Consider the following 22,431-nt stretch of genomic DNA (forward strand, 5'->3'; position numbering starts at 1 on the left):
ACCTGGAGGACGGCGGAGAGAAGAATTGTCTCGAATTTGTACACCGGAAACCAAATATCTAGCGACAGGCTTCTATACTGGGTATGTTGTTCTTCTGGGTAAGTCCGCAGAAAAACATTAAGCTCATCGTAATGCCATGAAGCCTACTCAGCACACTATTTTTCTGGGAACGTTGAATCTTTGCTGATGGCTTCATACACTTCTAGGCCGGACAGGCTCCAATTTGAGAATTTTGGTGAGTATATTCTCCACGCCGCCCAAGTTGAGGTGAATAGGTGGAATAAGAGAGGAATCAGTGTACAGCACTGCTACCTTTTTCATCCACGGTTGTGTCTTGAAATGGGGTTTACGTGTGCCAAAATTTACTGGGTATCTTCAAGTGGATCATCATGTTTCTGATTGTGGTTTCTGGTTTGGTATGTCTACAACGATGACAGATCTAGAAGAGCCGTTGAGCTGCCTGCTGACGTGCTGTTCGACTAGACTGCTCTAGGCGGAGCTCTCAAAGTCGACAAAGCCCAACAATTTTGGAGATGCTTTGCCGAGACAGCCGGAAGCGCATAAGTCCAGTTAATCCGGCTTCTTCAAATCCATTGAGCCAATGATATCCAGCGACGGCGTTGTGACAGCTCTGCACCATGCGATTTGGAGTTACATAGACGACAGCGACGTCAATTACGCTCTCAGCGAGACGAAGAGTCATATTCGGATCTAAAGGTTGCTGCACCAGCCGCATCGATTACTATTTCAATTCGGTATATACTCATCAATGTACGGCTATCCCCCTGTCTCCTTCCCTCGTCAGGACACATTCTGGCACCCTCGTTCTTTCAGAATGTCCTCGGCCACAGCGCTGAAAGAGCACTTTCTTGTTTTGTTGCGTTACCTGCATTCAGGAATGTTCTCAGTGTCATCTTCTCCCAAGGTCGGTGTAAGTCGTAATAATCATCCCGCGCGGTTATGATCCACTGCTTTGAACTAACGCTGTCTTCTCCTAGGTCAAAAGCTAGGTCGGGAATGCATCTTGCCATTTTCACACTTCGAGGCGAACAAACCATTCAATACCTCTCCCACAGGTCTGTTCGAGCACTGGCTTGTTTCGGTGATCATAATGCTTGCTCCCCCACCCGGCAATGCTTTTTAATTTCATTCTGAAGTGAGTGGCGATTCCTTGACTTAAACGTCCGCGGAAGAGACACAGTAGAGAGGATTAAGGCCGCGAGTAACACGCGCGATACCGATCTCTCCAGTGGGATAGTAAATACGATTGATGCCAGTGGGTGCGAAACCAATTGGTGCACCTAACTTATGGCCAAATAGTTCGGTTGCTTGTATCCCTTGTGTTGGTGTCAACGAGCATCCGAGGTATTAATTGGTAGCCATAAAAGGCCGTACGACTTGGAAAGTGCGTCCAGTGGATATCAGCGCTGCATGAAGAAAAGTTCTGCTTGATCTTGCGCCGTCCACGCTCCCAGTCTGCCTCATACCCAAAGTTCAAAGTTCGGCCTTGGTCTCATTCCGCATATTTCCCAATTGCTCATTCCTCCTGAGGGATTGTTCGATGTCATTTGCTGCCACCGGCAACACTCAAAACTCCCTCTCGCTTATCTCGTTCGAGGCAGACGACTCACGTGGCATTCTAGTTCAAGCTCGAGTATGGAAGTCGACATTTTCCCGCGCTGGAATTTAGATATGAAGCGACAAAAATGTAAACGAATGGCTCGAAGAGTTGTTTGTTCTGACCCAAAGAAAGTACCCGAGGGTGATGAGGCTGAGACCCCCGGATTACTGGTGGATGGTTTCACAGGTTCACATTACTTAGCTACGCTGATCTAGTCCCGAAATTTTACGTCAAACAGCCAAAGGAAAAGAGCACAATCGATCTAAGCGAGATGATTTTGAACCATCTCAGTGAAAAGCCATGTGTAAGGCCAGCATTGGAGCAGCTCAAGCCGTCATCACTGACGTGGCATATGCACAGCACGTTGATAGGGTGTAAGCCCTCCTCATCTACTGTCTTTCTACCGCTTTTGTGATGATTTGCATCCCAAAATGGCAAACCTGTCGCAACCTACAAGATCGTTGCCATTTTGGCCCTGTAGTTGCACATTGACATCAAAAGCACTTCCTCTCCTCGAACTCTATTCCTCCTGGGCTAGCTCTCCCCCATGAGACAAACAATCATGCAGGTTTTCCAGTCAAACTGTTCATTACCTTCCAGCACCGGAATCTCCCAATACATCTCCAGCCCCAACATTCGCGGCACGCTCGACATTCTCTGGACCTGCATCAGCCTCATCCTCCTCTGCACTTGGAGCATCATCCACCTGAACGTTCCTATCGAAACCAAGCCCACCACCTCTAGCGAACACTTCCACCACGAGGCCTATCTCGCCGCCCGGAAACTCTGGTGGATGTTTATCAACGTGCTGGCTCCTGAGGTGATCATGGGGAAAGCTGTGATGGATCTGCTTTCCGCGCGGAGCGCGAATGGACACTTGAAGTCTTTCGCGAGCAAGGATGACGTAGAATGGAGCCTCTCGCACACGTTTTTGGCCAATATGGGCGGGTTCGCGGTGGATTTTGGGAACGGAAACGGTCGGCGTGAGGCTGAGATCCCAACTCCGCAGGGACTACGTCCGCCCATTCCTCTAGGGGAAGGTGTTTCTGGTTCAACTACAGCAGCTACCACAGATGACTTAGAGCAAAACCGACCTGCAGTCAAATCAATCACTGCTGTCGCATCTTCGACTGTATTGGAAAGCAACGATAAAGTCGGTGTTGCAGAGCGAGATCATGCTTCCCTCCGCCTCCGCGAATTCTACGCCGTCCGCATGTCCCGCTCCCGCTATCGCTACGGCGTGAACCTCTGGTCGAGTCTGGCTATGGGTCGGCCACGATGGACCAGTGACGACCGGTTCCTCCCTCTGATACAAGAACTACTTTCTCACGTCTCATGGTTGCACGTCGGGCATCAGAAATACACTAGCTACTACTACAACCTCATGGCTCTGCGAGGCCACGTGTGGATCCTGGACGCGCATCAGTTGCTTTACGCTAGGGAGCATGGGTTGATTGCGAAATTGCCGCAGATCTCGGAGAATGAGATCGAAGACAAGAATAAGGGCGATCCGATCGTGAAAGCTTTGGCGATAGTTCAGGCCCTGTGGTTGGGGATTGAACTGATCATGCGATGGGTCCAGGGCCTGCCGAGCAGTCAGCTGGAGGTCATGACGCTGGCGTTTGCGGTGTGCAGTTTCCTTACATATTTGATGCTGTGGAGTAAACCGAAAGATGTCATGACACGGGTGCATGTACCGGCCGTGAAGGTGCCAACGGTGGAGGATATCGGAACGTTGGGAAGACTCGGTCCTACGACGATTTGGTACCTGCGAGCAGAGTCGTGGATTCCGAATAATGGGATACATTATTTGAACCTCGACGAGAGCAGGTGGATGAAAAGGATAGCTGGAGGCGTGCCGTTGCGGATTGGATCGATAGGATCTGTCATTGGCGCAATGGTCTTTGGGTCGGTGCACTTGATCGCGTGGAACTTTGATTTCCCGACTAAAGGGGAGCAACTGGCCTGGAAGATTGTGTGTATTGTGACCATCGTCACGCCGATCGGTATCGGTTTATTGATGATGTATGGGGTAGTATTGGGCAGATGGGTCTTTGGATGGACGCTCTGGGGCGTTCTTAAATTGATCATGTGGATCATGGGAGCGTTGATGGTGACATATTGTTTCGGGAGAGGATTCATTATCGTGGAAGCTCTGCGGTCCATTTTCTACCTTCCTAGTGGCGCATATGTTGCGACGGAGACGTGGAATGTTCCGCACCTGGGTTGAGAATTTGTTGGTGGCCGTTACGGGTAGCATGGAGATCTATCTCGTAGCCAGCATTGTCTCTTTGTAAACCATGTGGGCAAGCTTTCGGTGCCCAGGGGCGATGCAAATGTTGGCCAATCACGTGACTCATTGCTTGGCAATCTCACGTGATGAAGTTGGCTTGGCAATATCGCAATTTGCACTATTCAGTCTTGCTCCCTTGTTAGATAGAACAATAACGCATTCCTTCAGACTTCACAGCCTGTCAAGGTCATCCAAAGAATGGTTCCGGTAAAGATTCTCTGAATCCTTCGGAACGGTGGCAGATGCTGGCACAGCCAACCGCATCCCCAAAGTGAGTATCAATTATCGCTGTACTCATTGACTAAAGACAAACGAATCTCACTGCTAGAGACAAGTACACATCCAAACCTCGGGCTATTGGTAAGTGCTATATCTCAGGGCTTTGTGCAAGAACCAGTGTTCCTCGGTGCAGATGGATCTTGTTTAGCTGGATTGGCTCATGCGAGATCCAAAATGGACCACAAGTCAGGGGTTCCCATGCAGTCGACCATTTACCCGGAGCCATGCACGTGGCCATGTCCTAGTCCAATGATCAAGGATATTGGCAGCTTTGATCATAGTGCCATTATCAGACTTGTCCAGAGTTGCCGGATTTCGAGGGAATATCATGTCAAATCAAAGGTGCTCAGGGATCTCATCAAACAATTCACGAGGATTTATGTCTATCATACTGGTAGGGGGAGAGGGAAAAGGGGGGCGCCGACAGCGGCGGCACGCAGTATATATGCTGCAGTATCATGGCTCTCGGTGTGGTGTTGCCCTGGGTATGTAACATCATTAAGGCGCGGACTGTATTATAGAAGTACAGATGAATCTCATCGAAATGATCTCAAAGGGCGGTGATGGAGCGTGTCGAAAGGGGTAGCCAGTTTATGAAGTGTTCAGCTGATAACATCATTCAGGGACCTGTATGAGGTAGTTACTCCGCCGTATTGTGCGCAGCGGATATGTCCCCGGGATTGGCTAAACACCCTTTAAATTGTGGATGATTTCACACCCGCCATTTTTCTCATCTAGACCCAAGACCATGAGTTCTTCAGCTCTGCGTCGGCTGGTGCCGACAGTCTCGAAGCTAGCTACACAGAGAGTCGCTCTCTCATCCTCATCAGTGTCGCTGCAATCGAGTCAATGGGCCTGCTCTTCCCGGAGGCACTTCACGGCGAGATCTGCTCGTAGGTGGTGCTGAGCCAATCCAGTCTGAAACTGACCGGATTTGCAGAATATGTGAAGAAGTACACTGAAGACCACGAATGGATCGAGCTTGATACGGATGGCAAGACCGGTACTGTTTGCAACCCCGTTCCCGCTGGGATCATCTACTCACGCGAGTTCTCAGGGACCATTGGAATTTCTGAATACGCAGCCCAGGCGCTCGGAGATGTCGTCTACGTCGAGCTCCCCGAGCTAGGAATGGATGTGTCCCGAGGTGACACGATCGGCGCAGTTGAATCTGTCAAGTCCGCATCGGACATCATGACCCCAGTGTCGGGCAAAATTACAGATCACAACAAGATTTTGGAAGAGAAGCCCGGCACCATCAACAAGAGTCCCGAAGCCGAAGGTTGGTTGGCAAAGATTGAAGTCAGCGATACAACGGAGTTGGACAACTTGATGTCGAAAGAAGAGTATGACAATTTCGAAAAAGAATGAACATACCCCCGAGCAATCTCCTTCGGTAATGGGCGTGTGTTGTTTGGATAAGGCCTACGACCTCCTTGGGCGAGTGGCACCCTTGGCCGTCGATTCCAAAGACGATAACCGATTTATGGTATTGTTTATGAAGTACATAGGAACAGCCAGATATCCCACCCCGATTGTTCGCCGTCAACACGCGCAAGCCCGCAATTCGTCCATTCCGCGTTGTGTCTCCCGTTGGTCGCCTTGCGGCCGATATGAATATTTGCCAATCCCCCCCCTTACTGGTCGTGTTGTCCACTCTCCCCGTGGAAGCCACTGGTTCGCGTGTCTTCAATCGTGTGACGATGTTTCTCCGGATGCACCTCGATGTCTGCCTCGAATCCGTCGTCACTATCGGCCTCACCCAAGAATGCCGCGTTGTGAGCATCCAAACTCTCCCTCTTATCTCCTTCTGCAGCTCGAAGCGCTTCGAAACCATCGTCCGAGTCGGCTTCGCCCAAAAATGCGGCATTCTGTGCGTCCATGCTTTCATGTTTGTCTCCCTCTGCGGCTCTCTGTACTTCAAAAGCATCGTCAGAATCAGCTTCACCCAAAAATGCAGCGTTGTCGGCTTCTAAGGCCGGTTGGCGACGGCCATATGTGTCCCGGAAGGCCTCGTGGCCATCGTTGCTGTCCGCTTCGCCGAGGAATGCCGAGTGTTTGGTCTCATTTACGTCGTCGGCTTGAGCAGGTCCAGCGGGGGAGGGAGGAATCTGATTGACCATGCTGCTCGAAGTGGGTGTTGAAGTCGCCACCGTGGATGCAGGTCTGGCCGCAGATACGCAGAGACATCGTCGAGCGGGAGTACGGCGTGGAAGAGTCAAGACTCCAGATCTGGCAGCTGAGGCCAGGCCGAGGAACAGAGGACGTGTCGCCATCGTTCAATTCAATTGCATTTACTCAAGCTGAAGGGTGGTATTTGAAGGTCAGTTCGTCCATAAATTCATGGGAGGGAGCACTGAATCATCATCGTCAGCAGCCAGCATTCAAGGTTTGCAGGTCAGAGCTCCTGTGCTGAACGAGGGGTTGTGCTCATCACCTGATAAGGATACCTTTTTCGTAGAAGGTTACCCTGTTGTATCACATTGTACATCATTTGCTGAGTGAGAGGTCTCTCACAAGCGATTGTGAGCAAGCAGGCCAACCGTCTTTGCGGGGAAAGCTGGGGTTCGGCCCACGATCGTGAGTGGAGGGAGGGGCGTGACCGAATGATGGGATTCCGAGCTCTCCGAACCGCCAACTTGAACACGATGGCACTGGCCATCTGGCGAATGAATCCCACACATGTCGATGAACAAGTTCGCTTATAATTACCTGCTCGAAGTATTCGCTTTGCTGAGTCTGACAACGAAACCTGAGTCAAACAGCGGGGAATTTTGACGCATTAAGTGTTGGCAGTCCACATTGGGACTAGCCTAGTCACGTGCACCGCAGCCTTCGTGGCCTTTTTCTAGGGGTAATGTTATTCTGTACACCACATTTTGTTATTCTGTACACCGCCTCTGATTGGTCCGGATTTTTGTTTTTCCGGTTATCTGCGCAATTCGAAGATACGTGATGTCGCAACATCTAAGCCTGTACAGAACGTAGAACGTAGAACGTAGAATGTAGAAATGATGGTTAACGATGGTATGCTCTATATAAATCCGGCTGTGGAAGCCACGAATCGGCATCAATTGCTCTCATCTAGTTCATCGAAGTGCCTTTTGCGTCTACGATACCTATAAGACCTTCGTAGACTTTGCTGGGGCTCCACAACAGTCTCGAAAGGCTCCTCAAGGTGGTGGTTAACATCAGGATTCACAGTTGTAGATTCTGACGTTTCAAGAAGTCGTGGATCGATGGCCCCATATTTCCGCCTTTTGTCTTGTAGCCACAACTGATTCAGCACGATACTCTTACGAATTGCTAGTAAATCGTTCCTGGCCGACTTACTAACAATCCTGTCATCCTTTAAATCTGCAAAGTAGTCCTCCTCGTCGCTTGACCACTCGAAATTCTCCTCAGGACGATGTTTAAAAGCCTGAGGGTCTGGACACCACGCTGTTTCATTCTTCCACTGACGAGCGAATGATGCACCGCCTAGTCCGTGATATTGCTCCCAGTTCACGAGTTCCGAGGCCATACGAAAGCCTCCTAGTTCGATGTCGTCACCCATAGAGATGTGATATAACGGAAGAGGTGTTAAGTCGTCTAGAGGCTTTAATATCGTCTCAATAGAGGCCGGGTGGTGCGTTATACGAGGTCGAGATTCTGATGCCTCTTCTTGTCGTGAGGAAAGACTAGAAGTCGTCGTCGATACTTGTTGAGAAGACTCTATGGTAATCCGGCGTTGATTAGGTAGTATTTGGTTCATCTGAGAGTCTTGAGTAGATACGGAGAGACCCTCATTACGCACCACCTCAACCAATGATAATTCACGTTTATTTGACTTTGCCTCGAGGCGTGATCTTACCTTTACCGGATCTTTCAGTAGATATAGAGGGTCAATTGGCGGTAGCTTTTTGAGGGTTTCAAGACGCCATTGAGCATGAAAGTCATCGATTTCTAGAGAGGCACGAAGGGCCTTTCTTTGATGATAAAGATGAGCGCAAGGGAGACCCCACTGACGAGTAAAGCGATTTGTGCAACAACCGATACCAGCAAATGGTTGTCGCTTGAAATACTCGACGTGCTCTAACACCTTCTTTAGAGCAAATGAGGAAATCCTGGTATGAAGGCCGAAGAAGACGCTGTCATGACGAAGTCGTAAATCGATTCTAATTCGCTCGTCAGCGAGGCGATGCTCAGTTTGCTCGTTCAGACGCTCGTTGTAGGCCTGAAAAGTTCTAATCGCACCCCGGAGGTGCGATTGTCTATGCGGCAAATCGCTCTTCACCGCTTTATGCATACTCTCAACTCTTGATGTTGTCGCGTTCCCGAAATGCATAAAAAACGATGTCCACGCCTCGCAAAATCGCTCTTTACAACTCATCCAAGTGTCTCTGAGATAGACGACGACCTCTTTATTGTCCTCTATCCATTTGGTGTAAAGATTTCCCCATGCGTTGTCGCACTCGATCTCTGAAGTCGCGTAAATAACCTGGCGCCAATCGACGAGTAGAGACTTCCACATATTGTCGACTTGAGACTTTCTCTCCGCGGCGGACATATGACCTTGCTGATTGTCATATTTCCTTCGCCACAACACTTTACAATGCGCTTCAACGTCGTTGTTGACGTGCCAGACGCAAATTAAGTGCGGAATCTGTGGCCAGACCTCTTTAAGGGCCGCTAGAAGGCCTCCTGCCTTATCTGTCGTTATCGATGTCGGCGAAGGAAGACTCATCTTTATATAGAACTCTCGTAGCCAACGCAGCACGAATACAAATGCTTCCTTGTCTTCATTGCTTAGAAATGCTTGACCAATGACGAACGAGGTGTTAAGAGACGTCATACCAATGATTTGACAGAGGTAGAGGCCGTGACGATTCGTTTTGTAAGTGCAATCAATTGCTAGAGCAAATGGCCATCGTCGAAGCAGCTGTAAGGAGGAGTATTGAAAGAAGAGTATATGTACTAAATGATTATACTCGTCCAGAACTTCCTGATGAGCAAACGCGCCGTCAAGATCTCGAATTAACGCCTGAATTGCTGGTAGACCTTCATCAAGAACCGCAGAGTATCTATATCGTTGATTGCGCACGTCTTGTAGAGTGATTGGAGTGGTAGGATTCATTTTTCTGATGGAGTGCCATGATCTCTTGGTTTCGATACCTACTTCAACATCCGCGTGAATTTGTTGAAGGATACGAGGCTGGGCCTTTCGAGCATTACGTCGATGTACCGCAAACACTTTGCTTTCGTCGGCGGCGACGTGATTATGCGATCCTTCAAGTAATTCGAGAACCCATTGTCTCGTCTGGTTCACCTCCTTCAAACAAGCCCGAAATTGACAAGGATTCTCTGCAATTAGGCTCTTCGATCGTCTTTTTCGATTTGGTGTTGACACCTTAGTGGTGTTGCGTTGTCCACCTCGGACACAGTTTATATATTGCATCACAACTCGACCATCGCGCAACTTGCGAGTATGTTTTTTCACCGCAAAGCCATTTTCTTTTGCGAAAGCTTGTAGAGCCTCGAAGGCTAAATCAAGAGAATCCCACTGAAGTTTTTCGCCGTTTTGATCGAGTGTTTTGGGGGCAGGAATTTCAATCTCGTCGTCGAATGAATCGCTAAAGGATGGGCATGATACTGGCGGAGCGCTCTCAACATCAATTGGGTTTTCGGCGGTTCCTGGAGAGAAACCAGTCCAGTTTTCGGATACATCGCTTATAGAAGATAGAGACTCTCGAGCACTCTTGAAATCGTCATCATCTGAGCTGAATTGGTAGAATTCTGGTGTTGAAAAGCGAGGATTTTGAGGGGCTTCCATAAGTGCGATAAACTGTGGTTACGCGAGAGCAAGAAGGCTGTCAATAATTCACAGAGTAGAGAATAATACACAGAGAAGCTCAAATGCACGGTATTTATCTACTAAGGAAAGAGAATTAAATGTGTTTATTGCTTCGTAACCACCTATAACGAGGAGAGTTTAACGCGTCAACCCTTTACAGCTACGCCACTTACTAGTGTTTTCTCGCCGTCGCCAGGTCAACGGCGATAAGCTCTGTTAGTGCGGTGTACAGAATAACAGGATGAGAGCGTTAAGTGTACAGAATAAGGCGAGAGAGAGGTGGTGGTGTACAGAATAGGGAGAGTTGAGGCATAGTGTACAGAATAAGCAGGTTTTCCGATGTACAGAATAACAAAAGTCGGTGTACAGAATAATACCCCCCTTTTTCTAGCTTGCACCTCGCTCAGATAGATTCAATCAATCAATCTCAGAAGCGAATCACATATTTCACCGATGTCTATCTTAACAGTCAACTCAACTCTGGCTTCCAACCTTTCCAAGATTCTTCGCAGTGTCACTCAGATCGTCCAGGCTCACCATCTCGACAGTCCCAAGGTAGACTGGTAGGCATTGCTGGAGTTCGCCTTCACCAGAACCGTTGCTGCCCCATCTCCTGTCAAGGCTCGCACCGCAACTTCGTCGATCTTTCTTTGCATCGAAATATGCCTCAGCGCCCAACTGAAGGCAATGCCCCTTTTTGGTCTCTCCAACATCAATGGCCGTCACTCGGTATCCCATGGCCTTTGCAAATTAGATACCCGACGCTCGCACCCCTCCTCCCCCTTTAGGGGTGGCTATCCGTTGGCCGGGGGCTGCTTCACTGACTTTGATGGCTTTATATGCCGTAACCCGGCGGGACGGTATTGGTGCTATCAGTTGATCGAGAACACCCTCGGGAAGTCGAATCATGTCCCTCGACGGTACAATCGCGTACTCCGCAAAAGTGCCATCCTTCTTCAATCCCGAGCAAAGCATCGCCAAGTGTCGTGTTTCGCCTCCAGGGCCAAGACAGCAAAAGCATTTCTCACATATATCTCGAACCGCCGGCGATGCCAACCATTGCCCCGAGGGAGGTCATCCTTGAGGCCGCATCAAGCGTTTCGTCTTATGCATGGCGGGTAATGATCGCCTCAGATGCCTAGTCAATTATGCTGTGACATACTTTACTCGCAAATCGCTGCTCTGTTTCGCTTTTATGCCAACTTCGGACATCCTCAACCTACCGTATAAAATGACAAACATATTGCGTTTCCTTCGTACTTAAAAGTCAGTTAGCTTCGTCAATGACAGCAAGGTTGCTTGCAAGCGGTAAAAGCAATGACAAATCCAACGTCTCAAGCTCTGGGCGAGGGCGAAGAGTCCGTGGATATGACTGATCATGTCACAAACCGCGTCGATACATGATGCTCTGTACAAGGTTTCTTGCCGGCCCGTGTGGTAAGAGCCACGATTGTTGGAATCAGACGGAGACTTGCTGATAAAGTTTTAGCGTAGGATTATCATGGCAAGACTATAGCGTAAGAGAGATAAGAATTAGTCGGAGTGCGAAGCGATACCCGGAGGGAAGGGAACAAAGGCCAAAGGGACCACACTCACGGATCCGTAAGCCGCCATGCTGACTTGCTCTGACTGCAGGGTGCCCTTTTGGTCGTGGAATCCAAACTTGTCCTTGGAGGAGAACCGAAGGTGGGCTGACAACGACGCGTGCCACTGCAGCTGCTCCTCTCGAAGAGCCTCCACAGGTAATTGTTCGGTAAAGATGCTAGCACTTTCAGTCTCTCTCGAAAGATTCACCTTGAACGGCGGTCAGCGTAGATCGCATGATCTTCAAGATGATTTTGGTACAAGTTGCACTTACAAGCTTCAATATTCGCCGAATTACATTCGCTACCTCTACTACAGGGGCGGATGAAACCAATGGGAAATCGTTCCACATCCGTGCCGTCATCACCAATCAGCTGGAGTTGTCAATATGAGAACTTGAGGAGATGCTCGACCAGTGCACCTGATCTGCAGGATAGCCGTTCAAAAATGGTGGTGGACTGCACAGTCCTTGTGCCACTCGAAAGTATAAAGATTTCTTTGCGTCATGGTTGACTCTCACCGGTTGATTCGAGACAGCACAAGATGTAATTTGCTGAAACAATTTGTGAGCAAGTATCATTAACTAGACTGGTCACGAACAACATCCTCCGCCAGTGCATTGCTTCCAATCGAAGACGGGAACGTGAAGACAGAATTGTGGCCTTTTCTCGAACACTGATCGCGCAGCAGAACGCCATCACACGGCTGCAAGTTAAGAGACTGAGGTTAGGACCGGAGCTGGCGCAGGCAGCTTGATTCTTTTCTCTCGACATCGCTCACAAGGGCCAGGCGTCTTCTTTCAGACCGATTTGAGACGTTTGTCCCTGGGGGGCTGGATGCGATGTTAGTTGGAGCTAATTTTGCTGACATGATGAGTCCACGGCGACTAGAAACGCTGATTGATGAAGAAGTTGCTTCTCGTAGTTGTCCGATTCTCTACCCAATGGTTGCCAGCAAAATTTAGACACGCTGTAGAACTTGGTTGGCCAAACAAGCACAGGAAGGCAATGATTAAGCTGCGCGAGGGGGTGATTTTGCGCCTGGTTCTTGGTGTGAGAACAAGTGTGGTGGAAGGACGGTGACGGCAACCGAGGAAACTCTTTGGGCCCCCCTACACCTCCACAGGCAACAATTTCCTCGGGCCGAGAACATCTTCTTGATTACCTTGAGGTTTGCATCTCTCATTCTAGAATCCAGCAATCGCCACTGGACGCACATTGTAAGGGGTGGTCAAGCTGATCTCGGAAATCCCGCGAGCCAATTAGATTTGATTTTCGTCAACCAAGAATCGTGCGAGGACGTCTTACGGCCTCCCTGATTCCTTGGGGTGTTTAGCGAAACACGTGGATGATTGGGAGGAGGATCATAGGTTTCATACTTACTGGGAAAAAGGTAGAATAGGGCGGAGAAAGGGGGCAGGAGATGGAAACAAGAAATGGGAGCCGCAGGGTCATCAGAAAAATCAACAAGGCAAGGGGCACGATGGAAGATCCAACAATGTCTCTCCCCTTTTACGATTTGTCTTCTCGCACGGAGAAAAAGAGGGAGCTAGAATGGGTAAAGGCAAAGAAAGAGCCGGTTTCAAATTTGGGCCTCCAAAAACTGTGGCGGCGAGAACGAATTCCCATGCTCGACAACCTCTGCTATGACCATCAGACCGACGTCAATCCAGAATCGTCGTCAGTTTCATGGAAAAGACATCAAATCGCACTATGTGGTTCGCCATTCTCAGTATTCTAGCTCTTTGGAAAAGCCACAGGCACTTCAGGCTTGATCATATAATTGGTGAGCGGGCTTTTCAGTTTGCTTCCGACCAGTACAGCGTTATGAGAGTACATGAAGATGTCAGGTTATACCGTCGATGCCTCGCAGATCCGGATAGAAACAGCCTGGTAATGGCACTCCACCATTTCAGCGACTAATGCTCGTAGGAGTGTTCCAATGTCTTACCCGGACTGTTCACAGACCCAAGAGTTTCAAAATGTCTTTCTCGAGGAGCCAAGTTCGAATGGCTTTGCCGCGGAGGTAAAAGACAATGGTGGACAGGTACACAACCACGCTCACGGCGCCAATGGATAAAAACACGACCAAAGGCCCGTCATCGGTCAGCCAGTCATTGGCTACCCAAGTCCAGATCCAGGCAATGGCAGATTTGAGCGACGCAACAGTCACCATGAGCTCGACTGACAGCTCTTTGTGGCAGTCCAGAGCGTAATTCATGCCCAGTGTCGCTCCCATTTGAGCACCAGTACTCAAAACGCCGATTCCAACGACGGGCCCGGCCCAATGAGTTTGATGCGTGAAGCAGAGACCGGCCATGAGGGCACCAAAGAAGGTCAGAGCAGCAGCGACAATGCAGGTCGGCAGACGCATTTCGGGTTCCCGAATGCCATGGTTGCGACGGGTGTAGTAATTAGCGATGCTGTCAGCCATTGGTCCACACAGGTAAGTGCCTATTAGTGAGCCGACCAAGGGGGAGAGAAAGACCAGGCCTTGTGACTCTGAGTCGAAAGAGTAGGGCCTGGAGGGCATTCTTCCGTTAGCACCCGATAGAAATTTGGGAATAGACGGGGGCAACTCACGGTGGAGAAAACAATTGGCCCGTCAGGACAGCCAGAAGGACGTTCCAGCTCAAGGCCATGCCATAGATGAAGCACGCCCAGACTACGGTCGGATAGGCGAGCAAGACAAAGGGGCGCAAGAAGGCGCGCCAGAGGCTGACTTCGGGATCTCCCTGGCCCCAAAAAGCAAGGGCTTGAACGAAGGTCCGTTTCTTTGGAGCTAGATGCTCTTCATCCTCGTGAACCTCGAGGTGGTATGCCCCCTCCTTCACTCCCGAGCTCTCGGTCACATCCGTCAGGATGGATGGTCGAGACCCCAGAAACCTGGTTTCGGGCATGAAGAAAAACATGGTGAGGACGTTGATTCCGATGAAGATGGCGACGATATAATATGCCCAGTCCATTCCCAAAGCCTGGATCATGAAGGCCGAGAGGACGGGTCCGAGCTCATTCCCTCCGAGCACCGAGAGACCGTACATGGCCACCTTGGAGCCTCGGTCATGCAGGAAGAAGATGTCGGTGATGGTGCTGGGAACGATGGACTCGATGGGGGCTTCCCATGCGCCCAAAAACGCGCGCGCAAGGAGTAAGGAAAGATAGGACTTCTGACTGGCGACGCCCAGCCATACGCACGCAAGTCCCATCAGGAAGGTCGAGAGCAGGTAGACCGGTCGGCGGCCATATTTGATCGCGAATGGCCTTTGGTTCAAATCTCCAAGTCAGGGCTACTACACCCGCCGCAGTGATTGATAAGGGGGATATGACTTACATCCACAAAGTGTTGGCCACTCCCTGACAAATCAAGGTGGCTCCCGTGGCGTAAGCCATGTTCCTCAAGGGAACGTCCAACGACGCTGCACCAGTGACCAACCCTAATATTCATTCGCAACGTATCAGTCAAAGGGGTAAAAACACGTCTCCTTCCCTCGGATCACAGAGGCCGGGGTGGAGAAGAACTCACAAGCTGCCATGATCGGCCCTGTCACCGACCCGAGAAAAGCGTAATACAGCCCGTTGCCAAAGGCGGCCCATTTCTTGAGCGTGGACCAGCGTAGCGGATCGTTGGGATCCGTTAAGGATGGCTGTGGGACCAACAAGATGTGACCATCTCCATGTCGGACATGCTGCAGTTTATGCAGCCGCTGGGAGACGGAGCCACGCTCCCCCTCCTGGTCGTAAAGGATCTCGGTGCCTGGTGCAGCCTTGAACGCGGCGGCGATGGTGTCGATGGACTCGACCGGTTCTACAGGTTGAGCCGTAGGCGAGGCTTTTTCAGGGGGTCTAAGAGAGTTTTCCGTCGTCATGCTACCGATGGGTCCTATTGAGTGTGAAATGATGCAGAGACAAAAGAGCAGGAGAGGAAGATTGGTATGATCCGAAGGTGATCACCTCCAGATATTAGTATATGACTATGCTAGAGACTTGCACCACTTTATTACTTCTCCACGGGGTCGGGCCTAGAACTTTCTCCATACGAACTTATCCGGGCCCAGAGTTCAACCTACCATCCTTACCTAACGCCCCTCGTACCTATCCGTCACTTATCCGAAACGAATTTCACTCTTCGACCAGTACGAGGCTTCAGCCCGTCGGATATATAGAGGTTCCGGCAAAACGAGAACCGGAAACCACTATCAAATAGAGTTTAAGGGAGAACGCGAGCTGTAAGGGGTGGACAGAAAACGGGACCATGCGGCCTGTGTCCCATTGGTTGGATACTCCGCGCATTTTCTATTCCGTTAGGATCCGTTTCTACCGAACGCGAAATAGATTAGATATCGAGGTTGCTTTTGACAGGTGTTATCGGAGGAACTTGCCAGGGGGAATAGCTCATGTCGATATTTCGCTAGATCCAATACGATAACAGCATTGGACTCGACCGTTTCTAATGTCTTACCGGGGTTGTTGTGATAATCGAGGTACTCAGTCATAATTGCTCACAAGTTTCAGCTCTAGTCCCGAAGCTGACGTGGCCTGGATTAGGGAAGATGTGTTCGGCCTGCGATAGAGCAGCAGATGACGTTAGTTTCCAATTTCCCTTCCCCCCAATCCCAGTGTTAATCGAACTTCCAGTCGATGTGACCTTGGTACGCGGGACAAGGAAAAGGGGAAGAAAGTCTGCGGAAGATCCGACTCCCCAAATGTGGATGCCGGGTTATCAGCGAGCCAACCAATGTCCTCGCTTCGGCTTCTTGGCTCGTAGCCTGACTCGTCGACGAGGCTTGGAGGGCGAGGTATTTCCGGCGGAATAAACCGCGGCCAGGCAATGAGTTTGTGACCACAATGGCTTATTGGATGATGGAAGTGACGTGGCGCCTATCCGGCGTGCAAGTTTGCGGCAAGACCCGAGCCGCATGCGCAGTGGTTCCATCAATGCATCCAATGTAGCTCGAAGATACAAGTATGAAAATGCATGAAGAACGATAATTGTGAGCCCCACCTCGTGCTTGATGTCGGAAATTTTATTTTTCAGTCGGTACTAATCACTTTGTCACGCCCTTCTCCTTATAACCAGGGGGGTTTCCAATGTCATATATCCATTGTTTGTCGTCATCAAAGAACGAGGTAGCGTCCTTGGAATCATCAAGCACAAAACTCCTCTCTGGAAGAGAACTGCTGCCAGACACGTTCATCGAACAGGGTGCCCCACTGAAAGAATGGTCTATATGGTAAGGTGTGCAGTCCAAGCGATATCTGATCAGTCTCTGGAGGATTTTGGGCTTACTTTTCAGTGTACTGAATCGGTCCTGCAGCGAACGGTGGTGCGAGTTTCTGGGCTGTCCTCAAAGGGTTTCTTGCGATGAAAAGCAACGATTCGTACCGTGTTTGAGCGCCTGATCGCTAATGCGAGACCAGTAACTTCATTGAAAAGTCGGGTAAGACACCCATTCTGATCAAGCCGGCAGAATATATGTTTCCCTGCTGATTGTTTATAACCTGGATTTTCATTTCATCGACCGTACATGGATCCGTTGTACAATTGCCAATAGGTTGCTCTTTATACCCAAGTTAGCACGGTCTAACGGCAGTGAAAGAGGTTCAATTCTACTATGAGAGAGTTTACTAGAGGAAGACGGCTTGCCGACGAGATCGGCTTCCCGTCGAGACCGGCTTCCCAACAATCTCGGTAAGAGAGGCTTCGATGCTCTCAAAGTTTCCCAGACCCACGCCAGCATCCCCTCAAAACTCCAGGCTCCCCCACATCGCCATTTCTCCGCAAGTTCCAACGAATGACAGCACCCGTCCTGGTCTAACCTTGCTTCAGGGATTTTTTTCCCCTCCATGTCTGCTGCCAGCCTCAATTCAATGGCAGAGGCATCCTCTCGCCGGATAAGCCGGGAGCTGACCAGAGAGTATAAAAGGGGAGACATCGAGCGGGAATGACGAGTCTACAGTGAAAGGCGAAGTAGATTTCGTACCGTCTCAGTGGCCGCCGGAATATGTGTGGGAACCGAATCCAGACCTCCGCTGCCATGAAGTGTTTCACATAACGTTGTGCTCGACCATTAGAATCATGACTACTACTGCGAATAACGCGACCGACAAGCCCGGATCTCTCCCTGGCGAGACACTAGGGACAGTGCAGTTACGGCATCAATTAACCAACGAGATCATTTTGGTGCCAACTCCATCGGGTGATCCAAATGACCCTCTGAACTGGTCCGTTCTTGTCGTTACTGGTGGCGTCCTCAGCTTTTTCTCCACCATTCCTACTGACTTGATCAAGGGTGAATGGGCGAAAGTATTACATATTCGCCCTCACTTGCCTCAGCATTTTTTCGTGCAACATTTGTGCACCGGGTCCTTCAGTGGCCGTGGTCGATCTAGCTATTGAATTCTTTGGCGCGCCTGACGATCCCCGGTTTCTGGAATGGGTCGGAAAAATCGCATATATGTTCACAGGTGCTTCGCTCACGATTGGCATCGGCGTGCTCTTTTGGGTGCCTCTTGCTATCAAGTACGGAAGGAGGCCTGTATATCTCTGCGCCTTCTCTCTCCTCACTGCTTCTTGCATCTGGTGCGGCGTGGCCAAATCTTACGGCAGCGAGCTAGCTGCGAGACTCGTCCTCGGAATAGCAGCTGGAGCTCCTGAAATCGTGGCTCCTTTGACCATCACGGACATCTTTTTTCTCCACCAAAGGGGCGCCGTCATGGCGTAAGTAGAGTCGACAGAGTCCACATCCCTGCTGCCAGCACTAATCTCCGTCCGTAGGTTCTATAACTGCGCTCTGTCCTGCGGCGTGGGTGTGGGTATCGTCATCTTTGGATTGGTGCTCAGGATGCAGACCTGGCGTACAATTTATTGGATCTGCACGGCTCTGACCGGTCTCTGCACCGTCCTGATGTTCTTCACATTCCCAGAGACGGCATACAATCGCAATCGCAGCACCTTTACCGGGGATTTACCGGCACGCACTTCGCAGGATTTAAAACGGGAGCAGCTCGATCGCGCACAGGAAGTGGAGGCCTTGCCATACGCTCCTTTTGTGACCACATACAAGAAGCAGTCCTTCGTCCAACAGCTCAAAGTTCTTACTCATGTCTACACGGACGAGAGCCTCGGGCTCCTGGTCTTGCGACCGGTAGTCTGTCTCGCCCTTCCAGGAGTACTCTGGGCGACCCTGATCAACTCGGTCACCATCGGCATGATCGTCGTACTTTCTTCCAATTTTACCGCGGCGTTCCAACAAGCCTATGGCTTTGAGGCATGGCAATCTGGACTCACCTTCATCTCGACCATCGTCGGCTCGCTGATGGCCATCGCCGCTGGCGGACATTTCTCCGACTGGATGGCTGACAAGCTCACGCAAAGGAACAATGGCGTTCGTGTCCCTGAGATGCGTCTGCCGGCGCTCATCATCAGCCTCGTCACTGGGCCGTTGGCTTGTGTCCTTTATGGTGTCGGAATCGCGAAGCGTCTTCACTGGATGTGCGCCGTCATTGGCATTGGCCTAGGTAAGTATGCTGCTCCCGACTTGTTTGTCACGGTGACTGACTCGCGTCGGTTGCAGTCAACTTCACAGTAGTTCAGTCTAACAATATCTCCGTCGTTTACATCTTGGATTCCTATCGCCCTATTGCCGGCGAGGTCGTGGTCACACAGGCCGCTTTCAAAGGTGAAGGTCCTCCCCTTCGTATCACCGCCATATACCTAATAAATTTTGGTAGCCTGCTTCGGATTTCTTTTGAGCTTCTATACCAATCCATGGGTTGAGCAGTCTGGATACGCTGGCGCCTTTGGTGCCATGGCTGGTATTGTCGGGGGGGTCCTCATCTGCTTTATCCCTTTCTACATTTTCGGCGCCCGCATAAGACGTGCGTCTTGGAGGTGGCCATTCATTAGAAAGGTAGCACATTGGTCGGAGGACCGTGAAGTTGGGGAGTGAGAACGTCTCTGCTGTCGGGAACGATTGTATACTTCGAGGCAATGGACTGTGGGGCAAAGAGGCTTTACTGGGAAAGCAGCGTCAACGGAGAGGCAGTGAAGGGCGGAAAACTTAGGGCACAACAGCGGCCGGAGCCATGTCGAGAAAGGCAGCAATGTTTTGAAGTCAGCTAAACAGCCGACAGAGTCGTACCTCACTGAGGCAAGACTTGGAGAAGTTGATCTTAACTGATATATCATGAAACACCCCCCCCCCTTTAATCCCTTTCTCCGTTGTTTGACAGATACTGCCCAGCGCCTACATCAAGTGATAAATGTTTTCTGCTAAAGCGGAGTTCATCCCTGCGAACCTTGTCATGACCCTTCTCAAAAGATATGTGGATAAGTGCCTGAGGAGAGTGAATTGCCGCTGTGAGCCATCCAGCACTACCATCACGGGCAGTCTTTTCCGCTTGAAATCACCGGTACGCCTTGGTCATGACTGATCCACCTCTGGGATTGGATACTTTCATTGTCATCGAGTATGACTTCATCCTGATTGGAGGGAAATGAGAAATTGTCCGAGCGATATGTTCGTCTCTTGTAGGACCTCACACATCCACCGGCAAAGGCTGGAGTGGTAGGCAGCGATAGCGCAGAAACTGGAGAGTTGACTGTGAGAAAGCTCTCGTTCACATTTCAAGCTTCTTCTCTGCACTTTCTCGATCCTACATGGTGGCTTCTGAACGAATGATAACTACTCTGGCCTACAAAATGGCCGCGTATTTGTGCACCACGACTTTTTCGCTGGTGGAATCCTCGCCGAAAATGAGTCCGACAAAAGTCCTAGTATTCTGTCTGCTCTTGGGCATTGTGGTGGAATGTATCAGGCAGAATCTCAAATTCAAGAAGGCTTATCGATTCCCAACCTTGGTTCCCGGTTTACCGATAGTTGGAAACAGTTTCCAGATGCCTGTCACCGGCCAGGGCCCATTCATCCAAAGACTGGCTGACAAGTATGGTGAGATGTATGTATCAATTGCGCAACAATTGATCCTCTTGCTCTGAAAGGCTTTTACGTTGCTTACGAAGCCAGGTTCACGATGAAATTTGGGCGGACGTATTGGGTATTTCTCAACTCCAGTCGAGTGGTGATGAGCGTTGTCTTTGGGCGAAGGTCGAAACTGGACGATCCCGAACTGGCTGAGCTGCTTGGTACAGCTGAAGAGTTTGTTCAATATCTCATTCCGGGTCGTGCATTGGTAGACAGTATGCCGTTTTTGACAAAGATTCAGTGGCTCAAGTCGTGGCAACCGTGGAGATGGTACGGTGATGATTTGTACCGACGCACAAGACAGTAAGCACCTGATACCCTGTTCGCCTGGTATAGTCCGGTTGATGTCATTCTTGAGCACTGACTGGTGTGATCCAGCATCTATAAAAGGGAAATCGATAACCTCCGTCAAAGGCAAAGGCAAGGGATCCAAAAGCCGTGTTTCATGACCGAACTCTTGGATGCTGGGAAGGACAGGGAATTCTCTGAAGATGAGCTTTATTTCATTGCTGGTGCCCTCATGGAAGCTGGATCGGACGCCACACGAGTGGCCCTCCACGAAGTCGTAGCTGGCGCTGCTTTGTTCCCGGACTGGGTCGAGCGTGCGCGAGTGGAGCTTGATTCAGTGTGTGGTGCCAATGGAGAAAGATTATCAGACTTCAGCGATATCGAGCATTGTCCGATAATCAAGGGCGCTGTGAAAGAGAGTATTCGTTGGAAGTAAGAAACTGCTCACCCAAGACGTCCCATGACATTGAACCTGCTCGTGGAAACTCTCGACTGACGAAACCAACTTTTACTGCAGACCCAGCATACCAGAGACAGGAATTCCTCATTTATTGATCAGGGATGACGAGTTTGAGGGGTACAAATTCCCCGCCGGGACCATATTTACCTGAAATCATTGGGGAATTTCGAATTCCCCGAGTGAGTACGTGCATCCGGAGCGATTTTGGCCAGAACGATTCGTGAATCAAGATCTTGGCAATGCCACAAAGGGACACTGGGGTTTTGGAGCGGGTAAGTTGAGCCAGGAAGGTTTCTACGTTCGAGTTGTCATCTGACATGCCGTTCACTCAGGGCGCCGCGTTTGCGTTGGCTCCTCTGTCGGAGTTGGCAATTTATCGCTTGCAATTGCAAGGATGGTATACTGCTTTGACTTTGAACAGGACCCCTCCTGGCCAATTGACACTTCAAAGCCATTCCACGGCGGACATGGCCCGCCTTTCAGCATAATAATCAAGCCGAGGAGCGACTCACATCGAGCTCTTGTCGAAAGGGAATGTAGTGATGCTGCGAAGGGTATTTAGCTAGTGTCAAGCGGGTCCAACTTGAGATGTATTGGAGGCTCTGACTTTTGTCAGCTGAGGGGACAACGAGAGTCCCTATATACTTGTCACCGTCGTTGACCTCGCTGCCACCCCTTTTTCCGTAAACTATCACAGTACTCCTGGTAGAACAACAATAGGTAGGTTCCTTCGTACGATTGGTTGTTCACTTGTCAGACCATTTACAATTGCAAACGTTGTTCGACACGTTGTATTCGAAAATGTCCCGTATCCTGAATTACATGTCGAGAGAACCAAATAATGGTGAGCACTCGATTCCAGTCGGGTTCAGAACCGTCCACAGAGTAGTCACCGGCTTCGAGAAAGTTTTGGACAGCCATGAATCCAGATTGAGACATCGTAACCAGGTATTGGTAGTCGTCTCCGCCTGCGCATGAAGGGTGTTCGACGCCGATCTCTGAATAGTTCGTACCAAATTTAGGCGGGTCAACGTGATGGTGAAATACCCGTATCCAAAACGATAATGTCAGTCAGGAGTTCCAATGGGAGATC

General features: G+C 50.1%; 8 protein-coding genes across 8 annotated transcripts; 4 read left to right on the plus strand and 4 right to left on the minus strand.

Annotated features, from left to right (window-relative positions):
• Nucleotides 1-2,183: 2,183 nt before the first annotated feature.
• Nucleotides 2,184-3,851, plus strand: Z518_03458 (uncharacterized protein; the record flags this gene model as incomplete). Its single annotated transcript, XM_013420483.1, has 1 exon — nt 2,184-3,851. The coding sequence occupies one exon, from the start codon at nt 2,184-2,186 to the stop codon at nt 3,849-3,851; it is 1,668 nt and encodes a 555-aa protein (XP_013275937.1).
• A 1,090-nt stretch (nt 3,852-4,941) lies between these two features.
• Z518_03459 (glycine cleavage system H protein) lies at nt 4,942-5,564 on the plus strand (the record flags this gene model as incomplete). Its single annotated transcript, XM_013420484.1, has 2 exons — nt 4,942-5,086; nt 5,134-5,564. The coding sequence occupies 2 exons, from the start codon at nt 4,942-4,944 to the stop codon at nt 5,562-5,564; spliced, it is 576 nt and encodes a 191-aa protein (XP_013275938.1).
• Nucleotides 5,565-5,830: 266 nt separating this feature from the next.
• Z518_03460 (uncharacterized protein) lies at nt 5,831-6,469 on the minus strand (the record flags this gene model as incomplete). The annotated part of the gene is made up of 1 exon (XM_013420485.1): nt 5,831-6,469. One exon carries the CDS (start codon nt 6,467-6,469, stop codon nt 5,831-5,833), a length of 639 nt encoding a protein of 212 aa, XP_013275939.1.
• A 794-nt stretch (nt 6,470-7,263) lies between these two features.
• Z518_03461 (uncharacterized protein) lies at nt 7,264-10,005 on the minus strand (the record flags this gene model as incomplete). Its single annotated transcript, XM_013420486.1, has 1 exon — nt 7,264-10,005. One exon carries the CDS (start codon nt 10,003-10,005, stop codon nt 7,264-7,266), a length of 2,742 nt encoding a protein of 913 aa, XP_013275940.1.
• A 495-nt stretch (nt 10,006-10,500) lies between these two features.
• Z518_03462 (uncharacterized protein) lies at nt 10,501-11,001 on the minus strand (the record flags this gene model as incomplete). Its single annotated transcript, XM_013420487.1, has 2 exons — nt 10,501-10,767; nt 10,798-11,001. 2 exons carry the CDS (start codon nt 10,999-11,001, stop codon nt 10,501-10,503), a joined length of 471 nt encoding a protein of 156 aa, XP_013275941.1.
• Nucleotides 11,002-13,569: 2,568 nt separating this feature from the next.
• Nucleotides 13,570-15,475, minus strand: Z518_03463 (uncharacterized protein; the record flags this gene model as incomplete). Its single annotated transcript, XM_013420488.1, has 4 exons — nt 13,570-14,131; nt 14,193-14,870; nt 14,941-15,043; nt 15,133-15,475. The coding sequence occupies 4 exons, from the start codon at nt 15,473-15,475 to the stop codon at nt 13,570-13,572; spliced, it is 1,686 nt and encodes a 561-aa protein (XP_013275942.1).
• A 2,210-nt stretch (nt 15,476-17,685) lies between these two features.
• Z518_03464 (uncharacterized protein) lies at nt 17,686-19,558 on the plus strand (the record flags this gene model as incomplete). Its single annotated transcript, XM_013420489.1, has 5 exons — nt 17,686-17,831; nt 17,899-18,327; nt 18,385-19,127; nt 19,184-19,288; nt 19,341-19,558. 5 exons carry the CDS (start codon nt 17,686-17,688, stop codon nt 19,556-19,558), a joined length of 1,641 nt encoding a protein of 546 aa, XP_013275943.1.
• A 752-nt stretch (nt 19,559-20,310) lies between these two features.
• On the plus strand, nt 20,311-21,489 carry Z518_03465 (uncharacterized protein; the record flags this gene model as incomplete). The annotated part of the gene is made up of 4 exons (XM_013420490.1): nt 20,311-20,564; nt 20,633-20,893; nt 20,969-21,310; nt 21,396-21,489. 4 exons carry the CDS (start codon nt 20,311-20,313, stop codon nt 21,487-21,489), a joined length of 951 nt encoding a protein of 316 aa, XP_013275944.1.
• Nucleotides 21,490-22,431: the final 942 nt, after the last annotated feature.

Source organism: Rhinocladiella mackenziei, assembly GCF_000835555.1.
Source record: "Rhinocladiella mackenziei CBS 650.93 unplaced genomic scaffold supercont1.2, whole genome shotgun sequence".
In the NCBI taxonomy this organism is placed as follows: domain Eukaryota; kingdom Fungi; phylum Ascomycota; class Eurotiomycetes; order Chaetothyriales; family Herpotrichiellaceae; genus Rhinocladiella; species Rhinocladiella mackenziei.